Source organism: Chiloscyllium plagiosum, chromosome 13 (assembly GCF_004010195.1).
Source record: "Chiloscyllium plagiosum isolate BGI_BamShark_2017 chromosome 13, ASM401019v2, whole genome shotgun sequence".
Lineage (NCBI taxonomy): Eukaryota > Metazoa > Chordata > Chondrichthyes > Orectolobiformes > Hemiscylliidae > Chiloscyllium > Chiloscyllium plagiosum.
The window spans coordinates 11,365,213-11,390,963 of record NC_057722.1 but is presented as its reverse complement, the minus strand read 5'-3'; the positions used below and the strand labels follow the sequence as shown (position 1 = coordinate 11,390,963).

The 25,751-nt window shown below is 39.9% G+C and overlaps 1 protein-coding gene across 7 annotated transcripts in view; it reads right to left on the bottom strand.

Annotated features, from left to right (window-relative positions):
• The window catches only part of LOC122555761 (G-protein coupled receptor 55-like), a 139,100-nt gene that overhangs the window by 96,244 nt on the left and 17,105 nt on the right, over positions 1-25,751 (bottom strand). For 3 of the 7 annotated variants that reach the window (XR_006313354.1, XM_043701869.1, XM_043701870.1), the window contains exons 1-2: positions 17,153-17,701; positions 14,113-15,113 (exon numbers count right to left, since the gene is read on the bottom strand). Coding sequence is in view for 6 of the 7 variants with exons in the window: in XM_043701869.1 (XP_043557804.1) it covers positions 14,141-15,113; positions 17,153-17,358 (1,179 nt within the window). In the remaining variant the exon portion in view is untranslated. Of the gene's footprint in view, positions 1-13,051; positions 15,114-17,152; positions 17,702-25,751 lie in introns of those variants that run through there. The other 4 variants (XM_043701872.1, XM_043701871.1, XM_043701873.1 and 1 more) reach the window with 2 other exon arrangements.

The following is a 25,751-nucleotide window of genomic DNA, read 5'->3' as shown; positions in this document are numbered from 1 at the left end:
CAGGATGTTCCAGGAGGGATGCAACTGGTCAAACCACATAGTTTAAACAAAACAGAATTGATTTACATGATTACTGAATGAAACACAAATGAAAGAGAACAAAATACCGAATAACTTAATCTATCCGAAAACCCAACAGATTATCTCAACTTGATGATGCTGTTCCCAGTACTTGCAACAACCCCCATAAAGATCCCTTGGCACAAAAGGTAAAATTATACACAGGGTCTTACAGGAGAGATGTCAGGGAGAGAGGAAGTTTAGCATGGACCTGCTTCTTTGGGTCCAGTAGCTTTTACAACTACCTGACTGCTTTCAGTGAATAGCCAGACCAAACCAAAATTAAATCAAATCAGAGAAAAGCTGAGCTGGGAGAACTGGCCACTCTCTTTTCATTGTACAAGTGTTTTTTTAAACTTAAAAGCCTTTTGCCTGAGGCAGTATCTGTTAGCTATAATCAAATTGCCCCTAAAACCCCTCAACTCCAGACTTCTCAGAATCTATGTTTTTATGACCTCCTGAAAAGAAAGCCAAGGACAACATAACCTTGTTAAAGGAGCAGCATTGTCACAGACAATTAACATGATTAGGTGGTGTAGCTTCACTCAGTAGTGTGCCATTTCATTGATGGTAGATACGTATGTTGTCTGATATGATATCTTCAGTATTTGAGATGTCATCCTGTGTGACAGGATGCTGAAGATTTCCAGTTTGGATACTTTGTCTATTTCTCTGTAAGACCTGACCATTGCTCATTATAATGTCATATGACCCAGACTGGATACATCAATCTAGTATTTTTACATGAACCCATGCATTCTTATGAAAGTATCAAACTCTGAAGCTTTGACCTAGTCTAAGTTGGGTCAAATGCCTTCATATGATTTGGATAATTTTCTCCATCTTTCCAATAATGCCTCAAGCACGTGTAGTTGTGTGGTGAGAGAGTGGGAGGGAACGAATGTGTGGATCTGTCTCCTAAACATGGGTGCTGCCACTGAGGGGAAATTGTTTCCTAAAGGCAAATACATAGATTTAACATAGCTATTCAAAACTCTTGCCAATTTGCTTCACATTTAATTTTAAATTTGCAGTGTGAACAATGCGTTCTGCCAGACTATTTGACTGAGCAGGGTGAAGGGAAGAGGCAATAGATTGAACACCCAACTTGATGCATGTCCTGAAAAGGTGCACAAGTATTCTGTGGACCACTGTCAGACACAATGTGCTGAGGTACGCTGAACATACTGAATATACCAGTCAATGTGGCAACAATTATTGCACCAGTGGTTTCTTTGATTTGTTGCACAAAAGGGATTTTGGTGAAATAGTCAGTCACCATAATGTAAGTATGCACTTGCAAAATATCAGTTACAATCTTGCGCCATCACTCAGAAGGAATCTCATGTGGAAGGAGAGCCAGGGGACGAAACGTTTGCAACAAAAACTTCCAGCTCGGCGAACAGAACCACAGCAACGAGCACCTGAGCTACAAATCTTCGCCCAAACTTTGAAGGAAAGGTTCTCTCATTCATTAAATTTGATGTGATTGACACCTATCACATGACTTATTAGTTGTTAGATTTTTCTATAAATGGCAGGCCAAGGTATTGTTTTTCACTGTGACCATGTGACCTATATGTATATGGTCTAGTACATCTTGACATAAGGCTTATAGAATTATGATTTGTTAGCCTTTCAAGATTACAATCTTGGAAACTCCTAGTTCACCTCTGAATGACCATAATGAATCTATGAGATCAGGGCCATGTTGGGTGTGTTCAAATGACCCATCAATGATGGTTTTCTTGAGATGTTGTAGCTGGTCACCATCTGAATTCACTGTGCTTGAATGAGACCAAAAACATACACGATCAATGTTGCAACTTTGATCTTTGGTGTTGCAATTGACGGATTTGTCACTTTATTGGTCATAATAGCATGAAGGTCCATGCATGTGTGGAGACTGAAAACAGAAAGTTCATTTATTTCAACTATGGAAAAGTTGGCGGTGTCCAGCTCAGTAGTCTGTATTTAAGGTTATCATGACAATGGATCAGCATTCAAACTACCTATGGACAAATTGAACTTTTAATTCTAATGTCTTTTTTTAAATAGGACCATTATAGCCAAAAGATGACCTTGACTGTAAATTCAGTGACTCTCTGGCTGTGTCCTGAGTGGGCCCATGAATTGTACAGAGTGCTATACTCTACAGAGTCAGGAAAATTTCAAACAGAAACACTAAAAAGGAAGAGATAGCATGATAAAATCAAACAGAGAAATGCAGATGCTGGAAATCTGAAACAAAAAACAGAAATAGCTAGAGAAACCCAGCAGGACAGGCAGCATGTGTGGAAAGAAAGCAGAATTAACTTTCTAAGTCCAGTGACCCTTCTTCTGACCTGATAGGATCTGGGAAAAAGTGTTATTTATCTTGATGGCGACAGATAGTGGAGATGGAACTCAGAGAGAGAAGAACAAAGGAATTGCTGATATTAAATTATGGATGAAGAAAAGCTAGACAGGTGAAATTACTGGTGAAACTCAGCAGGTTTGGCAGCATCTGTGCAGAGAAAGCGGAGTCCAGTGATCCTTCAGCACCCACAGTCCTTTTGTTTTATTTTAAAATATGAAAACGTTGCTTAGGATATTTGTATTCATTGTCACAAATACCAAAAACAAATTTATAATCTTTCAGTATCCAGAGTAAAATTTTATTTATCAGCTGTTTGCAGATCCATAAAGATTTATATTTCTTTAAAGAACTGAAGTTGTCACAGTGTTTCAGTGGCATGCCAATCCATTGTTATGTATTTGATTTCCATATTTTTGTTCTCTAAAATCCCAGTGTAAGGATTCCTACTGCTGAGTAAGGCTTTTGTGTCCTTGCTGTCTTCTCTGAACATTTTATTGTGTGTTGCTGACACTTTAGAAATTGTAGGCTTGTAGTAGCACGTTTTTGCCTGTAGGTGGTGGTGATGATGTTACTTTTAAATATGATGGATTTGAGTGATGTCTGGACACAGAACAGGTTTCCTTAGCATTAAAAAAAAACTGTGTTTTTAAATAGTATTTTCTTCCAGAGGCATTTGAAACTGTCTCAAAGTCTTCCTTGTGTCTCAAATCTGTTTATGTCAGATTTGCTTTTACCAGCCAGCACTATTCCCATTGACAGAATAATGAAAGGCTTTTATCCGAAATGTCGATTTTCCTGCTCCTCAGATGCTGCCTGACCTGATGTGCTTTTCCAGCACCATTCTAATCTAAACAAAAACTAATGCCAATATGCATTTTTAAAAAATGTTCAGGGATGAAGGTAATATACGTGCATCAAATTGTGTGAGATAGGAAATTCTGCTTACTGTTTGATTAAACTGTGGTTGACATAGGAACAGAGGAATAGGAATGGGCCATTCAGCCCTCTTGAGCCTGTTTGACAATTTAATGAGATCATGGCTGATCTGTGGAATAACTCCATTAGAAGCTGAGTAAACACTGACAGTGGCAAAGTATGCAGCATGTTGAGGACACAGTAGTCAGCAGGATCTGAGGTTTGTGCAGAAATAGTAAAGAACTTAAGAAGTAGGAACATGAGTAGGCTATCTTGTCCTGTGTGAAATCAAGATGTGACATTTGCTTGACAACAGCAAAGTGCTGAATGATAGAGTTGAATCATACAGTGTCAATCTCCGATGACACCCTGTCAATTTCTCATTAAACTTTGGAAAAGTATTATCTAACGAATGAAGGTCCGATAAAAAAAGATTCCCACAGAAGAGCCTCCCTATGTCCTCTCAGCTGCTCACAAAATGAATATTTGGTTCCTGAAACAATTTGTTACATCACTTATAATTAGAAATTGAACTTTGGATATTTTCCAAATAACCTGTTCCAAGATGTTAAATGCATACCTCTAGAGTAGGTAGGCCTTGAACCCAAACCTCCCAGCCCAGAGGGAGGGACACTACCAACGCACCACAAAAGCAACCAGAAATCAAAACTTGCATTATACCCTGTATTTCAGACATTTTAAAAACAACCCCTTCATTCATTTCTAATTTACTTTCCAAACGTGCCTCTTTCTAATCTATATTCCAATGGTTCAATTCCCACCTCAGGCGACTGACTGTGTGGAGTTTGCACGTTCTCCCTGTGTCTGCGTGGGTTTCCTCCGGGTACTCCAGTTTCCTCCCACAGTCCAAAGATGTGGAGGTTATGTGAATTGGCCATGCTAAATTGCCCATAGTGTTAGGTAAGGGGTAAATGTAGGGGTATGGGTGGGTTGCGCTTCGGCGGGTCGGTGTGGACCCGTTGGGCCGAAGGGCCTGTTTCCACACTGTAATGTAATCTAATCTAATCTGTATTCTAATCTAATGTAATCTAATCTAATCTAATATGGACATTTGTATCATTAAAGCTGTCTATTCCCAGCCCTTACTGTTCAGCTAACCTAGTGCATAAATCTTAATGTACAACCTTACAGCAAATATCAAGGCTCCATACAAAATAAATTATAACAGTTCTGGAGAAATCAGGGATTAGTCTTGAAAATGTATCACAAACTTACCCACTGTCCACCCAATAAAAGGACTAAAATGCTCCCCTTCTTTAACAGCTCCATCAAATGCTACAGAATGTCAAAAACAAACCATTTCTGCAGCTCACAGAATAGTTTAGGAAAAATGTTATATTGTCTCTTTTTGGCAATGATAGCATAAGATCGACATTGATATGTGATATAAACACGACTTATATTACCAGGTGCACACCTTCCATTTCTCCAGTTGAAAAGCAGACAACTAGGGAAGCAGGGAAAAAATCTGAAAGACAAGGAAGCTCCCTCTGCTCCCTCGTACTGAAATCTGAAGGTGTGTTCTGGCATGGTCACCACCCACAAATTGTCAAAATGCCAACAGATGGATGCATTAAATGTGAAAGCTGGTGGAGTTGTGGGTGAACAGGGAGGGACTTCCTCATGTGTGATGATGAAAGAGAAAGGGGTGAGAGTGGAAAGTGGAAGTGGGACATCTCAACCATGCTGGAGAGAAATCCTCAGGGTAGAAAAATGGAAATATTTCAGAAAGACTGGAATGGAACATGGCATTGTCAGAACAGATGTGGTGGAAATGAAGAAACTCGAAAGAGTGAATAGAGTCCTTTATAGGAATTAGGATGGAAAGCCAGGTTGCTATGAGAGTTGGTGGGCTATTATAAGTGGCAATATTATGTCTACTGTGCACCAACATATTCATAACCTTTAATCCATTGATATTGTTAGACTGCTCAGTCCATAGTTTAATTTGCACTGTTCTTTCCACTGGCTTTTGCAAGATCCCAAGGCATTCCAATTCATCTAAGTACTCATTTGATGCCTTTGGCCAGTAATAATCATACAATCATAGAAGGATTTGGCTATTCTGCCTGTCAAATACATGCCACTCTCTACAACCATAGAATCCCTACAGTGTGAAAGCAGCATATTTAGTCCATCAAGTTCACACCACCCCTCCAAAGAGCATCCCTCCCAGATCCAAACCCCCTACCTTATCCCTGTAATCCCGCATTTGCCATGGCTAATCCTCCTAACTTGCAAATCCCTGGACACTATGGACAATTTAGCATAGCCAATCCACCCTAACCTGTACATCTTTAGACCATGGGCGAAAACCAGAACCCCCGGAGGAAACCCACAGGGACAATGTGCAAACTCCACACGTTGCCCAAGGATGCGATTGAACCCAGGTCCCTGGTGCTGTGAGATAACAGTGTTAACCACTGAACCACCATGCCACCTCAAAGTTGAGTTGCAATATCAACTCATCTTCGTCCTTTTCCCAAGATCCTATAAATTCTCCCTTTTGCCTTGTGAAAGCCACATTTACATCTGCCTTCTCCAGTGAGACTAAAAAAGGATCCCCTAAAAACAAAGATGTAGCCCTCAAATATAAATAAGTAGCCCTTTAGAAAATCTCAAGAGTGCTGGAGGATAAAAGCTTATTTTGTGGCCTAGCATGCACACTGAGATATTAGCCAGCCTGCAGAACAACTTGTGTCCATGTCAAGGATCATGAAGGAGTCTAATTCCAACATGTCAAACGGCCTCTGTGCAGCCTCTGCTCCATTCCCTGTGTTCTGGAAACCCAGAGGCACTGCCAGTGCTGTCCCCAAATCATATTACTGCCTTCCTATAGACAGGTCACTTACTCCTCTGCCCTCTATGTGAAGATGCAGCAGCAGACTGCAGCCAATTCAGGAGCTTAGTGCAAAAGACCTCCAGAAGCCCACAAAATTCTGCCAGACAGTTCACAAAAGGTATCATTTCCAAACTAAAATAACCTTTCTGCTCACAGTCTGGTGACCTTGTAACCATTGACATAAAAATACATCCAGTTCACAAAGTCCTTCAGGGAAGGAAATCTGTCCTTACATGTGACTCCAAACCAATAGAAATATGGGTGACTCCTATTTTCCCTCTGAGAAATCATGAAAGGGAAATTAAGAATAAGCAGTAAATGGCAGCCTTGCCTGCAATGCCAACATCCCATGCAAGAATTTTTTTTTTAAATCTCCAATCCTTTCCTCAGCATCAAAACAGTCCCAGCTAAAGTTACATTCTTGGTATGTAACCTCCTCATCTCTTCACTCTTTAATACATTTGTTTTCATTATCTTCTTTGAATGATTCCTGTTACTTCTCACTCCATAGGATTAAACCTTGGTCCATTCCAATCTTACCTAGCTAATCACAGCCAGAACCTGCAGCAAATGCATACCTTCATGTCCATGTACATTTCCTATGCTATTCCCCATAGATTTACCCTCTGTCCTCTCTTGTTCCTCATCTATTCCACTTTCCTATGACTGCTGAGAATCTGCCTCTACACACCATCTCTCAAACCTTCTGCAGTCTTTGTGATATCAGACTAATGAACTGACATTTGACCCTTCAATGCATTATGACTTCCTCAAACTAATTGTTAGTAAGACCAAAGGCTTCATCTTCAGTCTCTGTACAATGTAATTGATGTTTTAAATATTTCAAGACTTACTGGATGAGGTTAACTCAGGGAGTGAACAACCGTATCCTCACACACTCCAGAAAACTAGGTCATATTCCAATAAAATGAGTATTAAACAATACACTATTACATACTCATTAACACAGGGAGAAGCTGGGGCTTTTCTTCTTGGAGAAGAGAAGGTTGACAGGAGATTTAATTAAGAGTCTGAACTGAGTAGATTGGTGGAGTTGATCCCATTGGCAAGGATGGAGGACCAGAGGGCACTGATATACAGTGAAGATTAAAATAACGAAATTACACACGAGGAATAAAGTTTTCACGCAGCTAGTGGTTAGGTTCTGCATGGGAGTGTGGTGAATGTAATGCATGGGAGTGTGGTGAAGGCAGGTTAAACTGTAGTTTCTAGGGGAGAATTCTATAATTACCAAAAGAGAAAAAAATTTGCAGGGCTACAGAAAAAACAGACTAATTAACTCTTACAGAGAGGACACACACATACAACAGGCTGAATGACTTCCCTTTGTTAGGTAACCATTCTCTGGTTTGACATTTCTGCAAAATTTGTGCCCTGTTAGGCCTTGACTTGAACTTCAAATCTACAGTCGCTCCACCAAAGGGACTGTCTGCTTTCAGCTCCATAACATTGCATAAAATTACATCACCGAATTGATGTCTTCATCATTTCCAGACTTGACTATTTCAGTTCTCTTCTTGCTGACCTCACAATTTACTACTTTGTTTTTTTTTAAATTTCACTTCATCCAAAACATTTGGAATTTATAACATGATCATCAGCTCATCTCATGGATCAACATCACTATTGAACTTTACCAAATGTAGAGATACTGAATAGCTGGACTGAGAGGATGTACATGAGTCTGATGGGAAGCTTGTATAGGAAATCGATGCTATTTTGGTGCAGTTTTTCTTGTTTATGCTGCCTAAGTTTGCGGTGATAGGAGCATACTTAGAGTCATAGAGATGTACATCATGGAAACAGACCCGTTGGTCCAACTCGCCCATGCTGATCAGATGCTCTAAATTAATCCCATTTGACAGCATTTGGCCCATATCCCTCTAAACTCTTCCTTTTCATATACCAAATTAAGATGCCTTTTAAATGTTGTAATTGTACCCACTTCCTCTGGCAGCTCATTTCATACATGCACCACCTGCACTTGAAGCATTCCTGCACCTTGCATCAAGAGACTTGGTGTCCATAACTCACCAATGGAATTGTGTAATTTAAGTTCACTTGATTGAAAATGTGGAATGAAGTAGAGTTGTCATTAAGAATAGCAAACCATTCAGTTCCATCAAAAGACGTCATGGGTGTACCCACACTACATGGTCAAGGGCTGGTTCAAATAGGTCAAGTACTCAGCACCACCTTATCAGGTTAACTAAGGTTAGACAATAAATGTTTGCCCAGCCAGCATTATCCAGAAGGAAAAAGACATTGGGTCCTAACAGGAAGAAATCCTTTTGTCAACATGACCAGTTTTAAAAATATTTCAGGGAAGTGAATGTTGATCTTGAATAACACTTGGCATCATGTATATCCACTCATCTCCACTGTGCTGAGAATTAGTTACAGCAACGTTGACAAGATCGCAGTAACTCAATCACATTTGCCATGGTCCATTGTCAGTATGATTTGATTTCTTTCCTAAAATATTCTCTGAAAATTTCTCCATTTAAATTCTTGCTGGCACAGCAAGAAACATTGAATCATTATCAACAGCTATCTTTGAGTTTGGCAATCACAGAACTCTGTTTTTGCTTTGTACTCTTTTTGTTTAAGTTCAATTGGCTAGAGCATGTTTTCCATTTTACATTACAGTTATGGCAATATATTCACTGTGTACCAGCAAGTGCAGGATACTCAAAGTACCACCACACGGGTACATCCAGGATTTGCATATGTGCAAGATTTAGACCACAACCTTCCTAAATATTTGCATTTTTAAGTCTTAGCTTGGACCCTTTCCTTTTTAACTGGCCCTGAACATTTCATCAGCTCCAGTGTAAATAAAACAAAGTTAATAATTAAAAGAAGGAATCATATACTAATCTCATTTGGCTGCTGTTCAATGTTTAAAAAAACTGATTCTTGTCTGCATTTCCCGTTTTGTGGTCTTTTGCCTCTCTTCCGTCATTAGCACTTGAAACTCTATGAAACTGTGGAGGCAGTGTTTAAAATAGTGCGATAATGCAATAACTGATTATCAATGTCACAAAGAAATAAAGGCACCAGTGTAGCACTCCTCATCACAGAGTCAAGAATTTTTTTGCTTATAATTCACAGATGGGACACGGGCGTAGCTGGCTGGCCAGCATTTATTGCCCATCCCTGGTTGCCTCTGAAGTAAGTGGCTTGCTAGGTCATTTCAAAGGGCAGTTGAGAGTCAACCACATTGTTGTTGGTCTGGAGTCATATGTAGGCCAGACCAGGTAAGGATGACAGTTTCCTCCCCTAAAGGGCATTAATGAACCAGATGGGTTCCTTTTCCTGACAATTAACAATGGTCATCAGTAGATTCATAATTCCAGATTATTATCAAATTCCACCATGGCAGGATTTGAACCCAGGTCCACAGAAGATTAGCTGAGTTTTTGGATTAATACTCCAGCAATATTACCATAGGCCATCACCTCCCTGTAAGTTTGTAAGTATAAGTAGCCCTCTAGGAACTTGACCAATGAAGTACTATGGGAGTGCTGCACTGTCAAAAGTGCTGTCTTTCAAATGAAATGTTAAGCTGAGACTGTATTAAACCTCTACGGTGAATATAAAGGATCTAATGAAGATCCATATCCTATTCCAAAAAAACAGCAGAAGAATTCTCACCTGCCATATACTGCTAATACTTATCCCTCAACCAACATTAATAAAGTAGATCATCTGGACATTATCATTTTGCTGATGGTTGGACTTGATTGTTTCTAATGAGCTGCTTCAATTCTTGTTTTGCACTGTGAATAGATGTTCTTCCCTGTGAAGTATTTTGGGATAGCCTAAGATGTTGAAAGACAAGGCAATGGAAGTTCTGTCTTTAATTCTTTTTAAATGCAGGAGTGCAACTCCATTAAATTATTCCTTACTAAAGTTGTCAAGACAGATTGTAGGCAAAATATTAAACTTTTTAATACTAGGTGGAATGTTATTAATTATTAATTATGGCTTTTTGTTAGTTATGTCACTTCCTTAAGATTACAATACAAAATGGTGGACAGAATTTCCTTTTAAACAAATGGACAAGCAACTAGTGCATCCTTCAAATGAACCTTCAACATTCTTTAAGACAAAGCATTGCAGAAGCTCAAAGTATGAAATGAAAACTGAAAATGCTGGAAGCACTCAAGTCAGGTCACAGCTGTAGAGGGAAAAACAGAGTTAACATTTCAAGACAATGGTTCTTAGGAAGAGTAAACAAACTGTGAAACGTTAAATCTGTTTTATTTCTTCACAGACCTGTTTCTTTTTTTTATTCACTCATGAGACATGGGCATCTTGACTTGGCCAGCAGTTGCTCCCCATCTCTAGCTGCCCCTCCTTGAAGGAAGGAGGCGCTTCCTTGAACCGAATTAGTCCATACATCAGAATAATGTGAGCATTTGCAGCATTTTCTGTGTGTTATCCTTTGGTTTAAAGAATTAACCACAATCATCCTGCTACTAAGCATTTACTAATTAATTCAAATTAGCATTTCAAAATTGAATTGATAGAATATTGTTTGTTGAGTCTACTAAGTCTACTAAGAGTTTTGGAATTAAAGCAGGCAAATAATTGAAGATAAAGAGTAGCCAGGACTCAACTGAAAGATAAACCAGGCACAAGAGGCTCTACGTCCTACTCCTGTTTCTGTATTCCTATGTTCTTTACATATATATGTTCTTTACAAAGGACAGGGGTATTTGCTTTTTTCAGAATTAAAGCCAAGTTAGCCTGTTGGCCTCTAGTGCGCTGGATCTGAATGAGAACCAAACCTGCTGATATCTGCTGTAAATCAATGGGTGTACAACAAATTCATAAGCTTGGTTATCATTCAAATAATGGGAAGCTGTCGAGAATCACAGTTTACACCCTTCAGCCCACTTTCTTCACGTAGCTTTGAGGGTCTGTTTACAATTAACTAATCAATTCATTTTCAAACTTACTCCTTACTTATTCCTGTACAGGCCCACTGTAAAATCAGACCTCTCATTCCAGTTGAACCTACATTCCTTAACATTAACGCATTGGCGGGATAGATTCAAAGCAGCTTCTGAAATGTTTTACACTTAGGAAACTGTGCACATGCAAGCTGTTAGCCATTTCTTTCTCCTCTTCCTTGAAGGAACTGAGGCAAATTTTAGCCTTGGGTCCTTCCACAGCTCAAAGGCCGACTGAGATGGCTCTGTTCCAAGAGCTCTGCCTAAGATGGTTACTGCAAGTCACAGCTCCAGAGCTAGCTGTATTTTGGCTGACAGACTGATCCCTTTAAAAACCACTGGTTAGATTGCTCAGTGGGTGAGGATGATACAACACTTACAAACTATATCTGGATTATATCAGAACCTACACATACTTGGTGCTTCACTAAAATGTTCAAGTCCAAGTGGCTGAGCCCATATCAGCAAGTAAGTTGACCATCGTATTGTCAACAATTCAACACCACCTTTATGCAGTACACACTGATTCACAAACTCTCCCCACAGGAACTAGGAATCAATGCTTATTTTGCATTTTGGGGGCAATAAATTAAAGGTCCACCAAATGATTCAGCAGATAATTCCAGGAAATTTACAACATTTCATCAAAATGAGGAATGCCGGTACATCCTCTGAAATGCTTGAAAACATTCCCTTAGAATACTCGTCAGAGAGCACTTGGCATTCCAAGATCAAGGACTACGTACTGAGGAATACACTAAAGCTTGGGGCAGCTGCTGCAGAGGTTGAGTGGGGCAAGACTGCATTTGAAGTGCCACCCTTAGAGTGTACCAAGGAGCTCAGACCTCTGTAACATCCCTCTCTGATAAGAAACATTGTTCATTGAATCAATCTTTTCAGACATGTTATGACACAACTGTGGGGCAGGTCAGATTTGAACCCAGACCTTCTAGCCCAGAGATAGGGATACTACCACTGCTCCACAATACCCTATAACATGTTTACTGTAATTGTAAGTGACGTGAGACACCTCAGAGTTCTACACACTGTATTGAAAGACATTGAACTGCATTGCGCTTTATGTTACATGAATTTGAATTGTTACATAAAGTACTTGGTGCAGCACAGTGGCTCAATAGTTAGCACTGCTGCCTCATAGTGCCAGGGACCCAGGTTGAATTCCAGCCTTGGATTGCTGTCTGTGTGGAGTTTGCACATTCACCCCATGTCTATGTGGGTCCAATCCAAAGATGTGCAGGTTAGGTGGATTGCCCATAGTGTACAGGGATGTGTAGGTTAAGTGGATTAGCCATGGGAAATGCAGGCTACAGGGTAGGGGAGTGACTCTCGGTGGGATGCCCTTCAAGGAGCTGAATGGCCTGTTTCCACGCTGTTGGGATTCTATGATACTTTTGGAAAACTTTGTGAGTAAAGTACTTTTTTTTGAGAAAATGAAACTGAAACTCGCCATTTTTGAGCCTCCTATTTGATGTTTCTGCCTATTTAAAACAAATCGGTTAAAAACTCACTTAGGAAGGAAGCAAAGTAATTTCCTCCAAACATTAAATGTTGCTCCAGGAATAATCAAATAACCCACAGCTAACATTACGAAATGGAACAAAATAAAAAGAGTTTGAGGAGACTGTAAAATTGAACACGTAGAGAGCTTGAAAGGAACCTTATCAAGTCTGCAATATTCGTTTTTAACACAACTCTTGTGACTCTTTCTACAAGATGTAGATTGAGATTAACATACTTCCTGCTTTTCCTTGCCTGTTATTTTTACAGATTGAAAGCCTGAACCCACTTAACTGAAGTTAGTGCTCGCATTTTGAGTTCACAATCACTTTATTGTAAACTAATGCTCACAGACAATGGTAACATTAATGCATCACAATACAATTTTGTTCCATCAATCTGTTGCAAACAGACATTCACAGCATTAAAGGCAAGGGAAGCTATCATCACATAGAAGACTGACCATTTCACAAAATTCATACTCCGCCTCCTTACTGCCCACTTTATCTGCAATTAAGAACTGAGCAGAACAAAGGCCGAACATTCAAAGGAACAATTAAGAATGTGAGGGTTAGCCACCTAGATGGTTGCAAGCTGGGGCTGTGTGCTTGGGGTGTCATTCTGAGGTTAAGAGGTAGTACTCTTGTTTCTGTGTTTGAACATTCTGAGATTGGTGGCATAGTGAGAATTTCACTGAATTTGGTTGTCCCGAAGCCCAAACCAATGATCTGATCAGATGGGTACCCAATCCCTCCATGACAGAGAGTGGAATTAAAATTCAATTAATCAATAAATCAAATTGGTTCGATAAATACCCAAATTTGTTCACTAATTCCCTTCAGAGAGGAAACCTACTGGCCTACATTGTGACACACAACAGTATGATTGCCTGTTGGGAACAATTACTGCTCTCGAGGGCAATAAGTGATCAGAAATAAATGGTGGCCTTGTCCCACTAAAGACCGAAAAGAAAATAACAGTCTGGAGACTGGAACATTAAATTCAGACTGACACTCCCGCATGGTACTGATGGAGTTCACTTCTGAAAGTGTCATGTTTCAGAACAGATGTCCCATCGGCACTTTCAGTATTTAAAATAACCCATGACACCATCACAAATACAAGGAGGAGTTCTCCCAGGGAACGGACTCCTGGGCAACACTATCCCTCAGTCACCATCACTGAAACAGGTTGTCTGCTTTCATAGTGCTTGAATTCATTTCAAGACATAATTAGCTGTAAAACACTTTGGGACTCCCTAAGATTGTAACAAATGCTACGTAAATGTCCATTCTTCCCTTAGAGAAAGTGCAGAATAGCTTGGGGTGTAGGATGAATTAACTATGTAACTGAGGAGAGTGTAGAACAATAAAATGCGAAGGGCAAAGTGTGTAAGAACACAATATGGCACAAACCTCATGATACGAGAAGTCTTGAATCTGGCTAAACACTCACATCATTAACCGAGAAAAGGGAGGCCAGTGATCTCTTGGTGCGTGAGCCTTGGTCCCGAAATTCCTTTGCTACAAAATAGTAGCAAATGGCATCTAGGCAACAGTTGACATTGGCTAAACACATGGTACCTTGAACAAATAAACTGATACTTCTTCGCGTCGAACAGTAGTCTCGGCCAATGATGTCCTGCCGCACTAAAAACTGAAGAAAAATGCCAACGTGGACAGGCACAAATGAGCAAATGAAGACTGCCAGGTTGGCAATGATAATTGTGATGCAGGCCTGGCAGTTTCCAGGAACATCGCTTTGCCTCTCTAGCAGTTTCTTGATGATTCGAACTGAACAAAAGACCATGGTAGCCATCGGGGTCACAAAGCCCAGCAGCTCTACAAAGGCGATCAGACCCGGGTTCCAAGATTTATCGGAGAATTTATGGAAGCAGGTGATAGTGGAGTTAGCAGAGTTTGGGCTGTCGTGGAATCCATAGACAGGGATGCTCCCCAACCACACGAAGGCCCAAATGACAAGGCAAATGATCACGGTGTTCCGTGGGCACCGAAAAGCCCTCGCCTTCAAAGGGTGGATGATGGCAAAGTAGCGATCGATGCTAATGGAGGTGATGATGAAGATGCTGGCGTACATGTTAACAAAGTAGAGTGACTCCACAAAGGAGCAGAAGGCCACATCAAAAGGCCAGCCCCTATCCTGGTCAAGCATCTTAAAAGGAAGAGAGAACAGCAGCAGGATGTCAGCCAGGGCAAGGTTACTCATGTAAATGGTCGTTTCAGTCCACCTCTTGATCTTACAGCAAAATATCAGGAGTGCCAGGAGGTTGAAAGGCAGTCCCAGGATAAAGGTGGGGATATAGATCACCAGATGCATCACATTCTCCTGCTCACTCATGTTAATCTCACAGAGATTAAACTTTCTCTGGTGGTCCAGATCCATAGCTTGTTTAATCCTGTAAAGGGAAAATATGCTTAGAGGCCAGACAGTTACTTTCAATCACATGAGGTTAGAAATCTTAGCAACTGATTTACTGTACAAAGAGGACATAAAGACCTAGGGGTTTCTGATACACAATTCTTTGTTGTTTGCTTCACATGTGGACAGGGTGGTTAAGGAGGCATGTAGTATGCTTGCCTTTAATACAGGAACTGGAACTTCATGTTGAGGTTGTACAGGATGTTGGTGAGGCCTCTTCTGCATCCAGTTCTGGTCAGCCAGTTATAGGAAGATATTATTAAGCTGGAAAGGGTTCAGAAAAGATTTATCAGGATGTTGCTGGGAGTGGAAGGTTTGAGTTATAAGGAGAGGCTGGGACTTTTACACTGGAGTGTAGAAAGTTGAGGGGTGACCTTATAGATGTTTATAAAATCATGAGAGGTATAGATAAGCTGGATGGCGGGTGCCTTTTTCCCTCAGGTAGGGAATTTCAAGACTAGCGGGCATTTTTTAAGGAGAGAGGAGAAAGATTTAAAAAAACATGAGGGGCAATTTTTTTATACAGAGAATAGTTCATGCTGGAATGTATTTCCAGAAGAAGTGGTGGATGCAGTCACAACATTTAAAAGACATGAATAAGAAACATTTGAAGGGATATGGGCCAAGTGCAGACAGGTGGGACTAGTTTAGTTTTGAGTTACGGTCGGCATGGACTGGTTGGACTGAGGAGTCTGTTTTCGTGCTTTATGACTCTATGACTCAATGCCAACAGGCTACTTAATCACTTATAAGTTTGGAAATGCAGGTAACACGTTCTCTTGAAGCTATCTCTTCACTGTACTCATATGAAATTGCTCCCTCTGCTTTTAGAACGGAGGTGTTCGTAAACTGGGGAGACGTTTCATTAAAATAGCAGAGAGATGGACGTTGGGACGGGTTTATGAAGCATCCAAACAGCAGCAAAATTTTCTGTTTTACTTCATGTCTCATGTTGCGTCGTGGGGCGCACTGACTGAAAATGTGGTGGAAGCACATTCAACAGCAACTTTAAAAATGGATATGGAATTTGGAAAGACAGTTACAGGGAAAGAGTGAGGAATTACTGAATAGCTTTTTCAAACTGCTGCCACAGATATAGTGGTCTGAATGTTTCCTTTTGTGCCATCGAGAGTGTTCATCCTTCATAACAAGTAATCAATTTATAATTTATTTCATCTACTACAGCAACAAAGACAGAATGCCTCCTGAGTGATCAGCTGAGCAAGACCAACCAGGCAAAGCGAAACCAACAGTCTGGAAGACTGTTAAAGATCATTCGGCAAAATAGTCTAGTATCAGTCAAACTACCAATTTGATATTTAATGGCCCGAACAACTGAGCTAATGCATGTGGGTGGAAGATTTGCCTTGTTTTTGAAGCTCACAAAAGGGCATTTGAGATGAGAAATCGCCCATTTCAGAGCTAAGAACGATGTACATTTTATGATCTAGAATCTATTGTTGCGTGGTTAATTTTTAACAATACATTTTTCGCATTTTTTTATGTTACAGATTGAGTAGTTTATACAGCTTTACCTTTCACTGCTGAGCTAATCAAGTTAAATATATCATTTCAGGATTAATTTTCTTTTCGTTTCATTCCAACTGCTACTTACTCCCAGTAATCTCTCCAGCCCCTATTTCTCTAACAGACCTCCTCCCCTCCTGGCATCCCCTGAAACTCAACTCTTTCAGAGTGGAATTAGTCACAGTTTTACAGCAGTTGTGTTCCAGTTAAATCCATTTTTGTTCCGAAACTTTTGAAAAAGTCTCGATCTGCAAATTTAAAAAGCAGCGCTGCCAATTTTGCATATTATGTAATATTGATGACATGCTATCAACTTTGTGCATGCATTTTCTCCAGGCCTTTTGCTCCCAATACTCAAATCTTTACAGCTCACTGAAAATGGGGGTCAAATAAAGCTGTCACTCAAAACCAGTGTGTCCAGCCAACTGCTAAAACACAGACAGGTGCTTAATTTGTAAAAATTGTTTCTAAATACATAGGTATACTTACAGTATATTACTCAATGGAAGGCTTGCCAAAAAGTGGATGAGTATACTTGTCCAGCCTTGTATAAATATGTCTTCTAACATGCTTGACAACACTAGAAATTCTAACCACATCCTTTTGTGCCTTGCCCCTCGCTTTGGTTCTTTTTGCTTCTTTGGAAAGTCAATAAAGTGCCACTTTCCAGAATCTCTGCAACCCTCTGGCTGCATTCATTTTCAGATCAATTCTGATTTATATTCCTTTTGAATAGAATTTTCTTGTCATCATTACAGCCGTCTTCCTTTCTGCATAGCACTGCGAATCGTGCCCATTTTGGAGTAAATCTGAGCTCACAATTAATCTTTGGCTAGCAGAAGCCCCAGCTCTTGTGCCCTTTACTTTTAATTCTTCCTCTGATCCAGCACAGGACATAGTTGGGCTTGAAATATTCCTGGCGTGACTGAGAAAAGCTTAGTGGTTAAGAGATTGTCTTCATGTGGGTGTAAAAGAGTCATAACAGCTTTTGAAAACGAAAGAACATTTTGAGAATATTGCGCACAGTGAGACAGTGAAACCAGCAGCAATCTGCGCCTGACACTGAATAAAAGGAATACGGAGTACTGAATTAAGTAAATCTAGCTTACATCTGATTGCTTTCAGACTGAGCTCATTAAAGGGTGCAGCGAACACCAGTAAAGCAGATTTACACCAGTGAAATGGAATATTTTAACAGCATCTGGAGAAGCAGACAACACAAGAGAACTACACAGATGTGGAAACTCCTCAGAAATACGGTAGTGGGGATTAAAAGCAAAATTCATTGATTTTCTGGTTGTTGAAAGAAATATAGTGGAACTGTTAGCAATGTTTTCCATGTTTCAAGTAAACTAAATGAGCTAATTACAACCTAGATTTTTTTCAGTGAGATGTAAAAGAATAGAGTTTGGAAAATGAGGACCTCAATTTTCCAGACTGAGGGACAGAAATACAAAGTGGGAAGAAAGTAGAGGAATTCCTGAAAAGCGTACCAGAGAACTATAGCAGTCAGTCTGTTTCCAGCTCAATGAGGAAGGAAACAGTGCTGGACCTCAGACACATGGAATATGTTTCAGAGGAGAATTTTGGGAAATAGTGATCACAACTCCATTAGGTTTAGAATAATTATGGAAAAGAACAAGGAAGAATGAACAGTGAAAATACTAAACTGGAAGAGCATTAATTGCAGTAAGTTAGAAAGGGACCCAACCCAGGTGAACTGGTATCAAAGACTGATAGATCAAATAGTAAACGAGCAGTGAAGGGAGGCCTTCAAAGATATAATAGTTTGTGAACAGACTGGACACATTCCCACAAGGGGAAAAACCTCCTCAGCCAGGGCTGCTAGGGTAGCTAACAAAATGTAAATGAAAATGTGACCAAGTGGGCTATATGTATGTATAGTATTACATAACAGTAGGGAATAAAGTAGGGCACAAAGTAATCTGATCAAATGCTAAAGAAAATAGAGGGTCATACAGAAAATCCGTATAGGAGAAAGTGAGGACTGCAGATGCTGAGATCAGAGCTGAAAAATGTGTTGCTGGAAAAGCACAGCAGGTCAGGCAGCATCCAAGGAGGAGGAGAATCGACGTTTCGGGCATAAGCCTCCTGAAGAAGGGCTCATGGCCGAAACATTGATTCTCCTGCTCCTTGGATGCTGCCTGACCTGCTGCGCTATTCCAGCAACACATTTTTCAGAAAATCCGTATGGAAAGGTTAGACAGTAACACAAAGTTTAGAAGGTACATAAAAATGAACACTGGAACCTTTTACAAATGCATAAATAGTAAAATTCTACACAAAGGAAGGATGAAACATATTAGCTGCAATTAAAAAAGACATCTTTTTTGTGGAAGTTTTTGAATGAGTGGTTTTCAACTGTCTTCACTGAGTAACAAAATGTTCCAAATGTCACAGTAAAGATTTGATCAGAAAATTTGGATACAGCTAGATTGTGGGTGGGTTCTTAACTGGGTATCAGTTCTCAAAGTAAAAACGTTGTATGGCCAGATTAGAATACCAGCTGGCTGAAGGAAATAGGAATGGGAACAATGGACGCTTCAGTTCTAATCTTTCCATTTTCCTTAGCTATAGGAGTGGTGTCAAACAACTGAAGACTTACAGATGATACCTTCCTGTTCAAAAAAGTGATAAAGAAATTAAATCAATCTTCTTTCCATGTGAGGGAAACTTCTAGTGTCAATGATCTGAGACAGAATCAATTGTTACACCAAATATATAAAGTAAAGTTGGCATGGATTTGTTAAAGGTAAATAGTGTCTGACTAAATTGAGCCTTCAATAAAATAATGTAGAGGATTCATAGAGTCATGTATGAATTAAGGCGGTATAGATAATGTGCCGAAATGGATTTTCAAAAGCATTTAATAACATAATTAACTGAGCAAAATTGAAGTCTGCACGATAAAAAGGGGCTAGGCAATATGGTGATGGAATTAGCTAAGAGACAGAAAAGAGAATGGTAGTAAACAGGCTCTTTTAACATTGAAAGGTTGTACACAGTGGTGTTTCCCAAGGGTCAAATATTAGGACAAGTGTTCTTTTTGACAGAGTATACAGGGCTTGAGTATATAGGGTAATATTTTAAAGTTTGCAGATGGCTTAAGACTCAGAAATTCAGCAAACAGTGCAGAAGATAATCATGGATTTCAGGAAGACACAGATGAGTGAAATGCCCACACATAAAACAGATTAAATTTAATGCAGAGATGTGTGAGAGAGACATTTTAAAGGAAAATAAGGAGCAACAAGCATAATTGAAATAGTGCATATTGAAATAGTGTGGAAACAGGGAGACACAACAATACAAATGTACAATCCTTTGAAGCAGAATACCTTGATAAGACTGTTGAATACAATGCATAAAAATCCTTAGCTTTATAAACAAATTGCAATTATTGCCGGAGTTAGGACGTTACAGTTCCCATCTTTACAGTAGCACAGCTAGGTAATTATAGAAAAAGATATGAATAAGGATCTTTTTTTGTTTCTTCTTGGAATGTAGGTTTCAATGGAGAGACTATCATTTATTGTCCATTGCCAGTGTTTTATGAAGGACAACTTGTGTCTGACTCATTTGCTGTAGTTTTTCAAAGATTTAAGAAGCAAAGTGGATAATCGGGCTCCTGTAAATTTGTATATCTGGACTTCCAGAAGGCATTTAATGATGTGACACACAATAGGTTAATGCAAAAGATAAGCTCATATTTAGTAAGGGGTAATATATTAGCTTGGATAGAGGATTGGTAACTGTCAGAAGGGATAAAGCAGTCTCTTTCAGGTTGTCAAGCTCGAAATAGGATGTGCTGCAGGGTTCAATCTTCAGGGTCCAACTATTTGCAATCTATATTAATGACTTAGATGCAGAGATGGAATGTACTAAAACCAAATTTGCAGATGGCACTAGAATAGAAGGGAAAGGAAGTTGCAACCAAGAAACAAGAAATTTACGAGTGGATATGATTAGGTTAAGTGAATGACCCAAAATGTGGCAGGTGTAGTTTCATGTGGATAAGTGTGAGGTTATTCTTTTTGGTTTGAAGAATATAAAGGTAACTTCTTACCTAAATGGAGAGAAACTTCAAAATGCTTTGATGGAAGGATCTGGGTGTCCTTTTTGCATGATTTGGAAAAAGCTAGAGTTTAGCCCAGCAGGTAGTAACGAGGGCAAATGCAATTTCAGCATTTATTGCTAAAGGAAAGAAATTTAAAAGTAGGGAAATGTACAAGGCATTGGTGAAACCTGGAGTATTGCAATATAGCTTTGGACTCCTTACTGAGGAATGGTGTAATTGTATTGGTGGCAATCTGAGAGAAAGTTCACTAAAATAATTCCAGAGATGAAAGAAGAGAGTGATCAGTTTTGACCTATGTTCAGTCAAGCTTAGAAGAATGAGAGGAGATCAATTGAAGTATATAAGATGCTGACAGGGTTTGACAAAATAGACATTAAGTGGGTGTTTCCCTTTGTGGAGCAATCTCGAATGAGAAGCCAAGGTTTTAGGCAAAGGGGTGGCGGATTAAAAACAATGATGACAGAGAAGAATGAGTATCAAAGAGTTGTAATCTTGGCATTCATTACCCCAGAGTGCTGCAGATATGAGGGCACTGAAGGAAAAGATAGACAGATTTTTAATTATTAATGGGTTGAAGGGTTATGGGGAGCTGATAGAAAAGTGGAGTTGAGGCTGAGATAAGATCAGCCATGATCGTAGTAAATGGTGGAGCCGGCTTAAGGGGCTGATTTGCCTCCTTCTGTTCCTAGTTGTTATGTTCTTATCCTTAATTGGTATTGATAAGGTGGCTGTTGTTAAGTGAGAGCTTCATGACCCTGGAGCAACCTTGCAATGATGTCACAAAGCTGTACGTCACTGAGTATAAATACCAACTGCGGACGGAGTTAGGACATTTCCTAGAACATGGGAAGGATACACTATAGGCAGCAGTGTTCTGATGAGGCTCAACATTAACTCGAGAAAAAAATCTCATTTTCTGCACAGACAACTTACAGCCTCTAGGACTCCACTTTGAGTTCAATAACTTCAGAGTAGCACTTGTATCCTCCGTTTTGATTATACACCATCACTCCCACCCCTCCGGACATTACTTGTTTGTGTCTTAGAACATAGAACATAGAACAGTAGAGCACAGTACAGGCCCTCCGGTCCTCGATATTGTGCCGACCTTTTATCCTACTCAAACTAACCTGCATTGCCTTCATTTTATTGTTGTTGGCCTTGCTGTCAGCAGAGCAAAACGGTTCTCTACTTTTCACATCTCTCACCCCAAATTTATATCCTTATCTTTCCTTTTCTTCCAATAGCACTAGCTTTGTCATTTGCTCTGGGTACCCCTCAACCTGTTCCACCCAATCTTCCTTCCCCCTCTATCAACAGCCTAAAAAAACCCATTGTCCAAAATCAACCTTTCAGTTCTGAAAAACAATCATACCAAACTCAAACACCAACTCTGTCCACAGATGCTTCTAGGCCTGCTGCGTTTTTCCAGCATTTTATCTTTTTTTTTAATTTCAGATTTCCAACATCCACAGTAATTTGCTTTTATTTGAGTGTTTTTATTTAACAATAGTTTATAGACTGGGATATTCAACACTGCTGGACATGGTAATGTAAAATAGTGCTAGTTTGAAGTAGAAGCCTAAAGATGGTCTTAATTTTTGCCTTCTCGCCTATTGAGCCCTGCACCCAAACCTATCATGTGGCATCAGAGAGCATACTAAAAGATTGGTGAGCTGCCTTTATGAACTGTTGCTGTCCATGTGGCATAGGTTAACCCACAATACCTTTAGGGAATGAGTTCTAGGATTTTGACTGAGTGAAAGTGAAGGAACAGTGATATATTTACAAGTCAGGATCTTGCGTGGCTTGGAAAGAAACTTGCAGAAAGGTTGTTGGCCCATATATTTGCTGTCCTTGTCTTTCCAGGTTGGAGATGGAATACACTGCTGCCACTGTGCATTGGTGGTGCAGCGAGTGGATATTTAAATTGATGGATGAGGTGCAGATCAAGCAGGATCCGATGTTATGGCTGGTGTTAACCCTATTGAGTGTTGGAGTTATACTCAGCCAGGCAAGTGACGATGCAATCAAGTTTCTTAACTTTGCCTCCGTGATTAATTTAGAAAGGCTTTGAGGACTCAGAATGTGAACCACTCACCACAAAACATCAAGTCTTTAACTTGCTGTTGTACCAGTCACAAATATGTGGCTGGTTCGGTTAAATTTCTCATCAATGGGAACCCCCAGTGTGCTGATTGTGGAAATTCAGAAATGGTTTTCAGGGAATGGAAGGTGGTTAGATGCTTTTGTTCAAAAAGGTATTTGCCTGGCTGAAATACTATTTACCACTTATCAACACATTATTATCCAGGTCAAAAATGGAAAGTGCTGGAAAAACACAGCAGCTCATCTGTAGAGAGAAACACAAGGTGAATAGTTTGAGTCCAGTGATCCTTCATCAAAACAGAATCACACAGGTCTGACTGCACACACACACAATCTATTCTAATATGAGAGGAATTGCAAAGGGAGCTGATAACTGTAACTGTACAGGATATTGGTGAGGCCATTTTTGGAATACTGTGTTTAAGTCTAGTCTCCCTGCTTTAGGAACGATATTGTGCAACTTGAAAGAGTTCAGAAAAGATTTGCAAAGATGTTGCCAGGGTTGGAGGTTTTGAGCTTTCAGGAGAAGTTAGATAGGCTGCGGCTATTTTTCTGGAGCATCGGAGGCTGAGGGGAGACCTTACAGAGGTTTATAAAATGATGAGGGGCATGGATAGGGTAAATAGACATAGTCTTTTTTGCAGGGTAGGAGATTCCAAACTAGAAGGCATAGGTTTAAGGTGAGAGGGGAAAGATTTAAAAAGGAGCTAAGGGACAACTTTTTAACACAGAGGTGGTGCGTGTTTGGAATGACTTGCCAGAGGCAGTGGTGGAGGCTGGTGCTATTACAGCACTTAAAAGGCATCTGGATGGATACTTGAATGGAAAGGTTCAGAGGGAGATCGGCCAAATTCTGACAAATGAGACTGGATTAATTTAGGATACCTGATTAGCATGACAAGTTGGACCAATGGGTCTGTTTCTGTGCTGTACATCTCCATGACTCTATGACTGTGCAGTAGTTAGCAAAAATCCCCACTTCTGACCAAATAATGAGAGAAAGGCCATTGATGCAGCAGCTGAAGATAGTTGGGCCAAGGACAATTCACTGAGGAACTCCTGCACTGAAATTCTTGTGCTGAGACGGTTGATGTCCAAGAACCATAACCATCTTCCTTTGTTCTGATTGCAGTATGGATTCAGCCACCAAACTGTGTTTCCTCCTATTCCCATTGATTCCAATTTTACTTGGTTTCCTCATGACTTGATCAAACATCATCTTGATGTCATGGGTTGTCATTCTCACCTTACTTTGATAATTTAGCTTTTTGGTTCCACCAGAACCAGGGCTGTAACAAGAATGGAACTTTGAAGAATTAAATTGTGTTTATTTCAATGCAAGGGCTCATACAAGGAAGGCTGATGAACTCAGGGCATAGATTGGAATATGGGACTGGGTGTCATAGCTATTACAGAAACTTGGCTGAGAGAAAGACAGGACTGACAGCTCGATGCGTTGGATTTTAAATGCTTTAGAAATGATAGAAAGGTAGGCAAGAGAGGAGGGGAGTGGAATCTTTGAAGGAGGGAAACAATATTATTGTAATTGGAGAGGATATTTGTGAGAGATCATCCAGTGAAAATATATGGGTTGAAATTAGAAACAAGAAAGGGATGATCACGTTGATGGGATCGTACAGTGCCCACCCACACACGCCCCCACCCCCACCTCCCAATAGTCAGAGGGAAATTAAGGAGCAAGTATGTAGAGAAATCTCAGATCTATGAAAGAATAATAGGGTTGTAATAGTAGGGAATTTAAATTTTTCAAATATAGTTTGGGACTTCCCTAGTGTTAAAGGTTTTGATGGTGAGGAATTTGTTAAATGTGTACAGAATTTTTTTTAATCAATACGTAAATGTTCTGACTACAGAAGGAGCAAAACTTCTCTTGGGAAATAAAGCAGGGCAAGTGACTGAGGTATTAGTGACTGTGAGTGAGCATTCACAGCACAAAGAATTCATAATTATCTGGGTAAAGAAGTCTCTCCTCATTCCAGTCCTTGATAAATACTCCTTTATTCTCAGAGAATGGCCCCCAGTTTTGGGTTCTTGAGCCAAGTGGAATAGCCTCTCAGAATTCTGTCCATTTCACTTTTCATTCCTCTAAACTCCAAATAGTACAGAGCCATTCCTCTCTCTCTCTCTCTTTCTTTCTCTCTCTCCCAATGAGGCAGCCCTGTCATCCAGGGAATTAATCCACTTGGGACTACTGACTGAAGATGACAATAAACATTTCCACTTAGCCTTTTGAACTCACCTGCTGGGCTTTCCCAAGTTGATGAGATTCAGGGATCCTCCCCCTCCTATTCCTGTTTAATCAAGCACCTCTGAATGTAATAACGGTGTGGACACTGTAGGGATTCTATGATTCTCTGATTCTATAATATAGATCTTTGACGTATCAGTTGCCCATGAGCAATTCAGATTTGTTTATAGCACACTGCTTACACTGTGATAACATGCATGAAGTACTTGGTTGTAATTTCATCAAGTTAACAACTAAATATTTGATATACCTAATATGGCTTTTGGCATTCTGTCCTATACACCTCCCTGAACAGAGGTTGGTGTCCTACCTTGATAGTAATGGCAGACTGAGGATACAGATTGTGGTGGATTTAATTCCATTGATGATGGTCCTCAGCATTTCATAGATTCCCAGTTATGAGCTGCTACATCAGTCCTAAATCCTCCTTTGAGGCCCATCTCAATGTCAGGAGTGTCTCACTTCAACTTTTGTGTTTTTCACCAGCAGTGAGGTGAGTTAGTCACTGGGAGGTGGTGATTTGCCAATGAACAGGGATTATTGATTGTTAATGCCTTGTCAATGGCCCAATTCGCCTCATTAATTTTCAGCTTCTGATCTTACCAAACAAG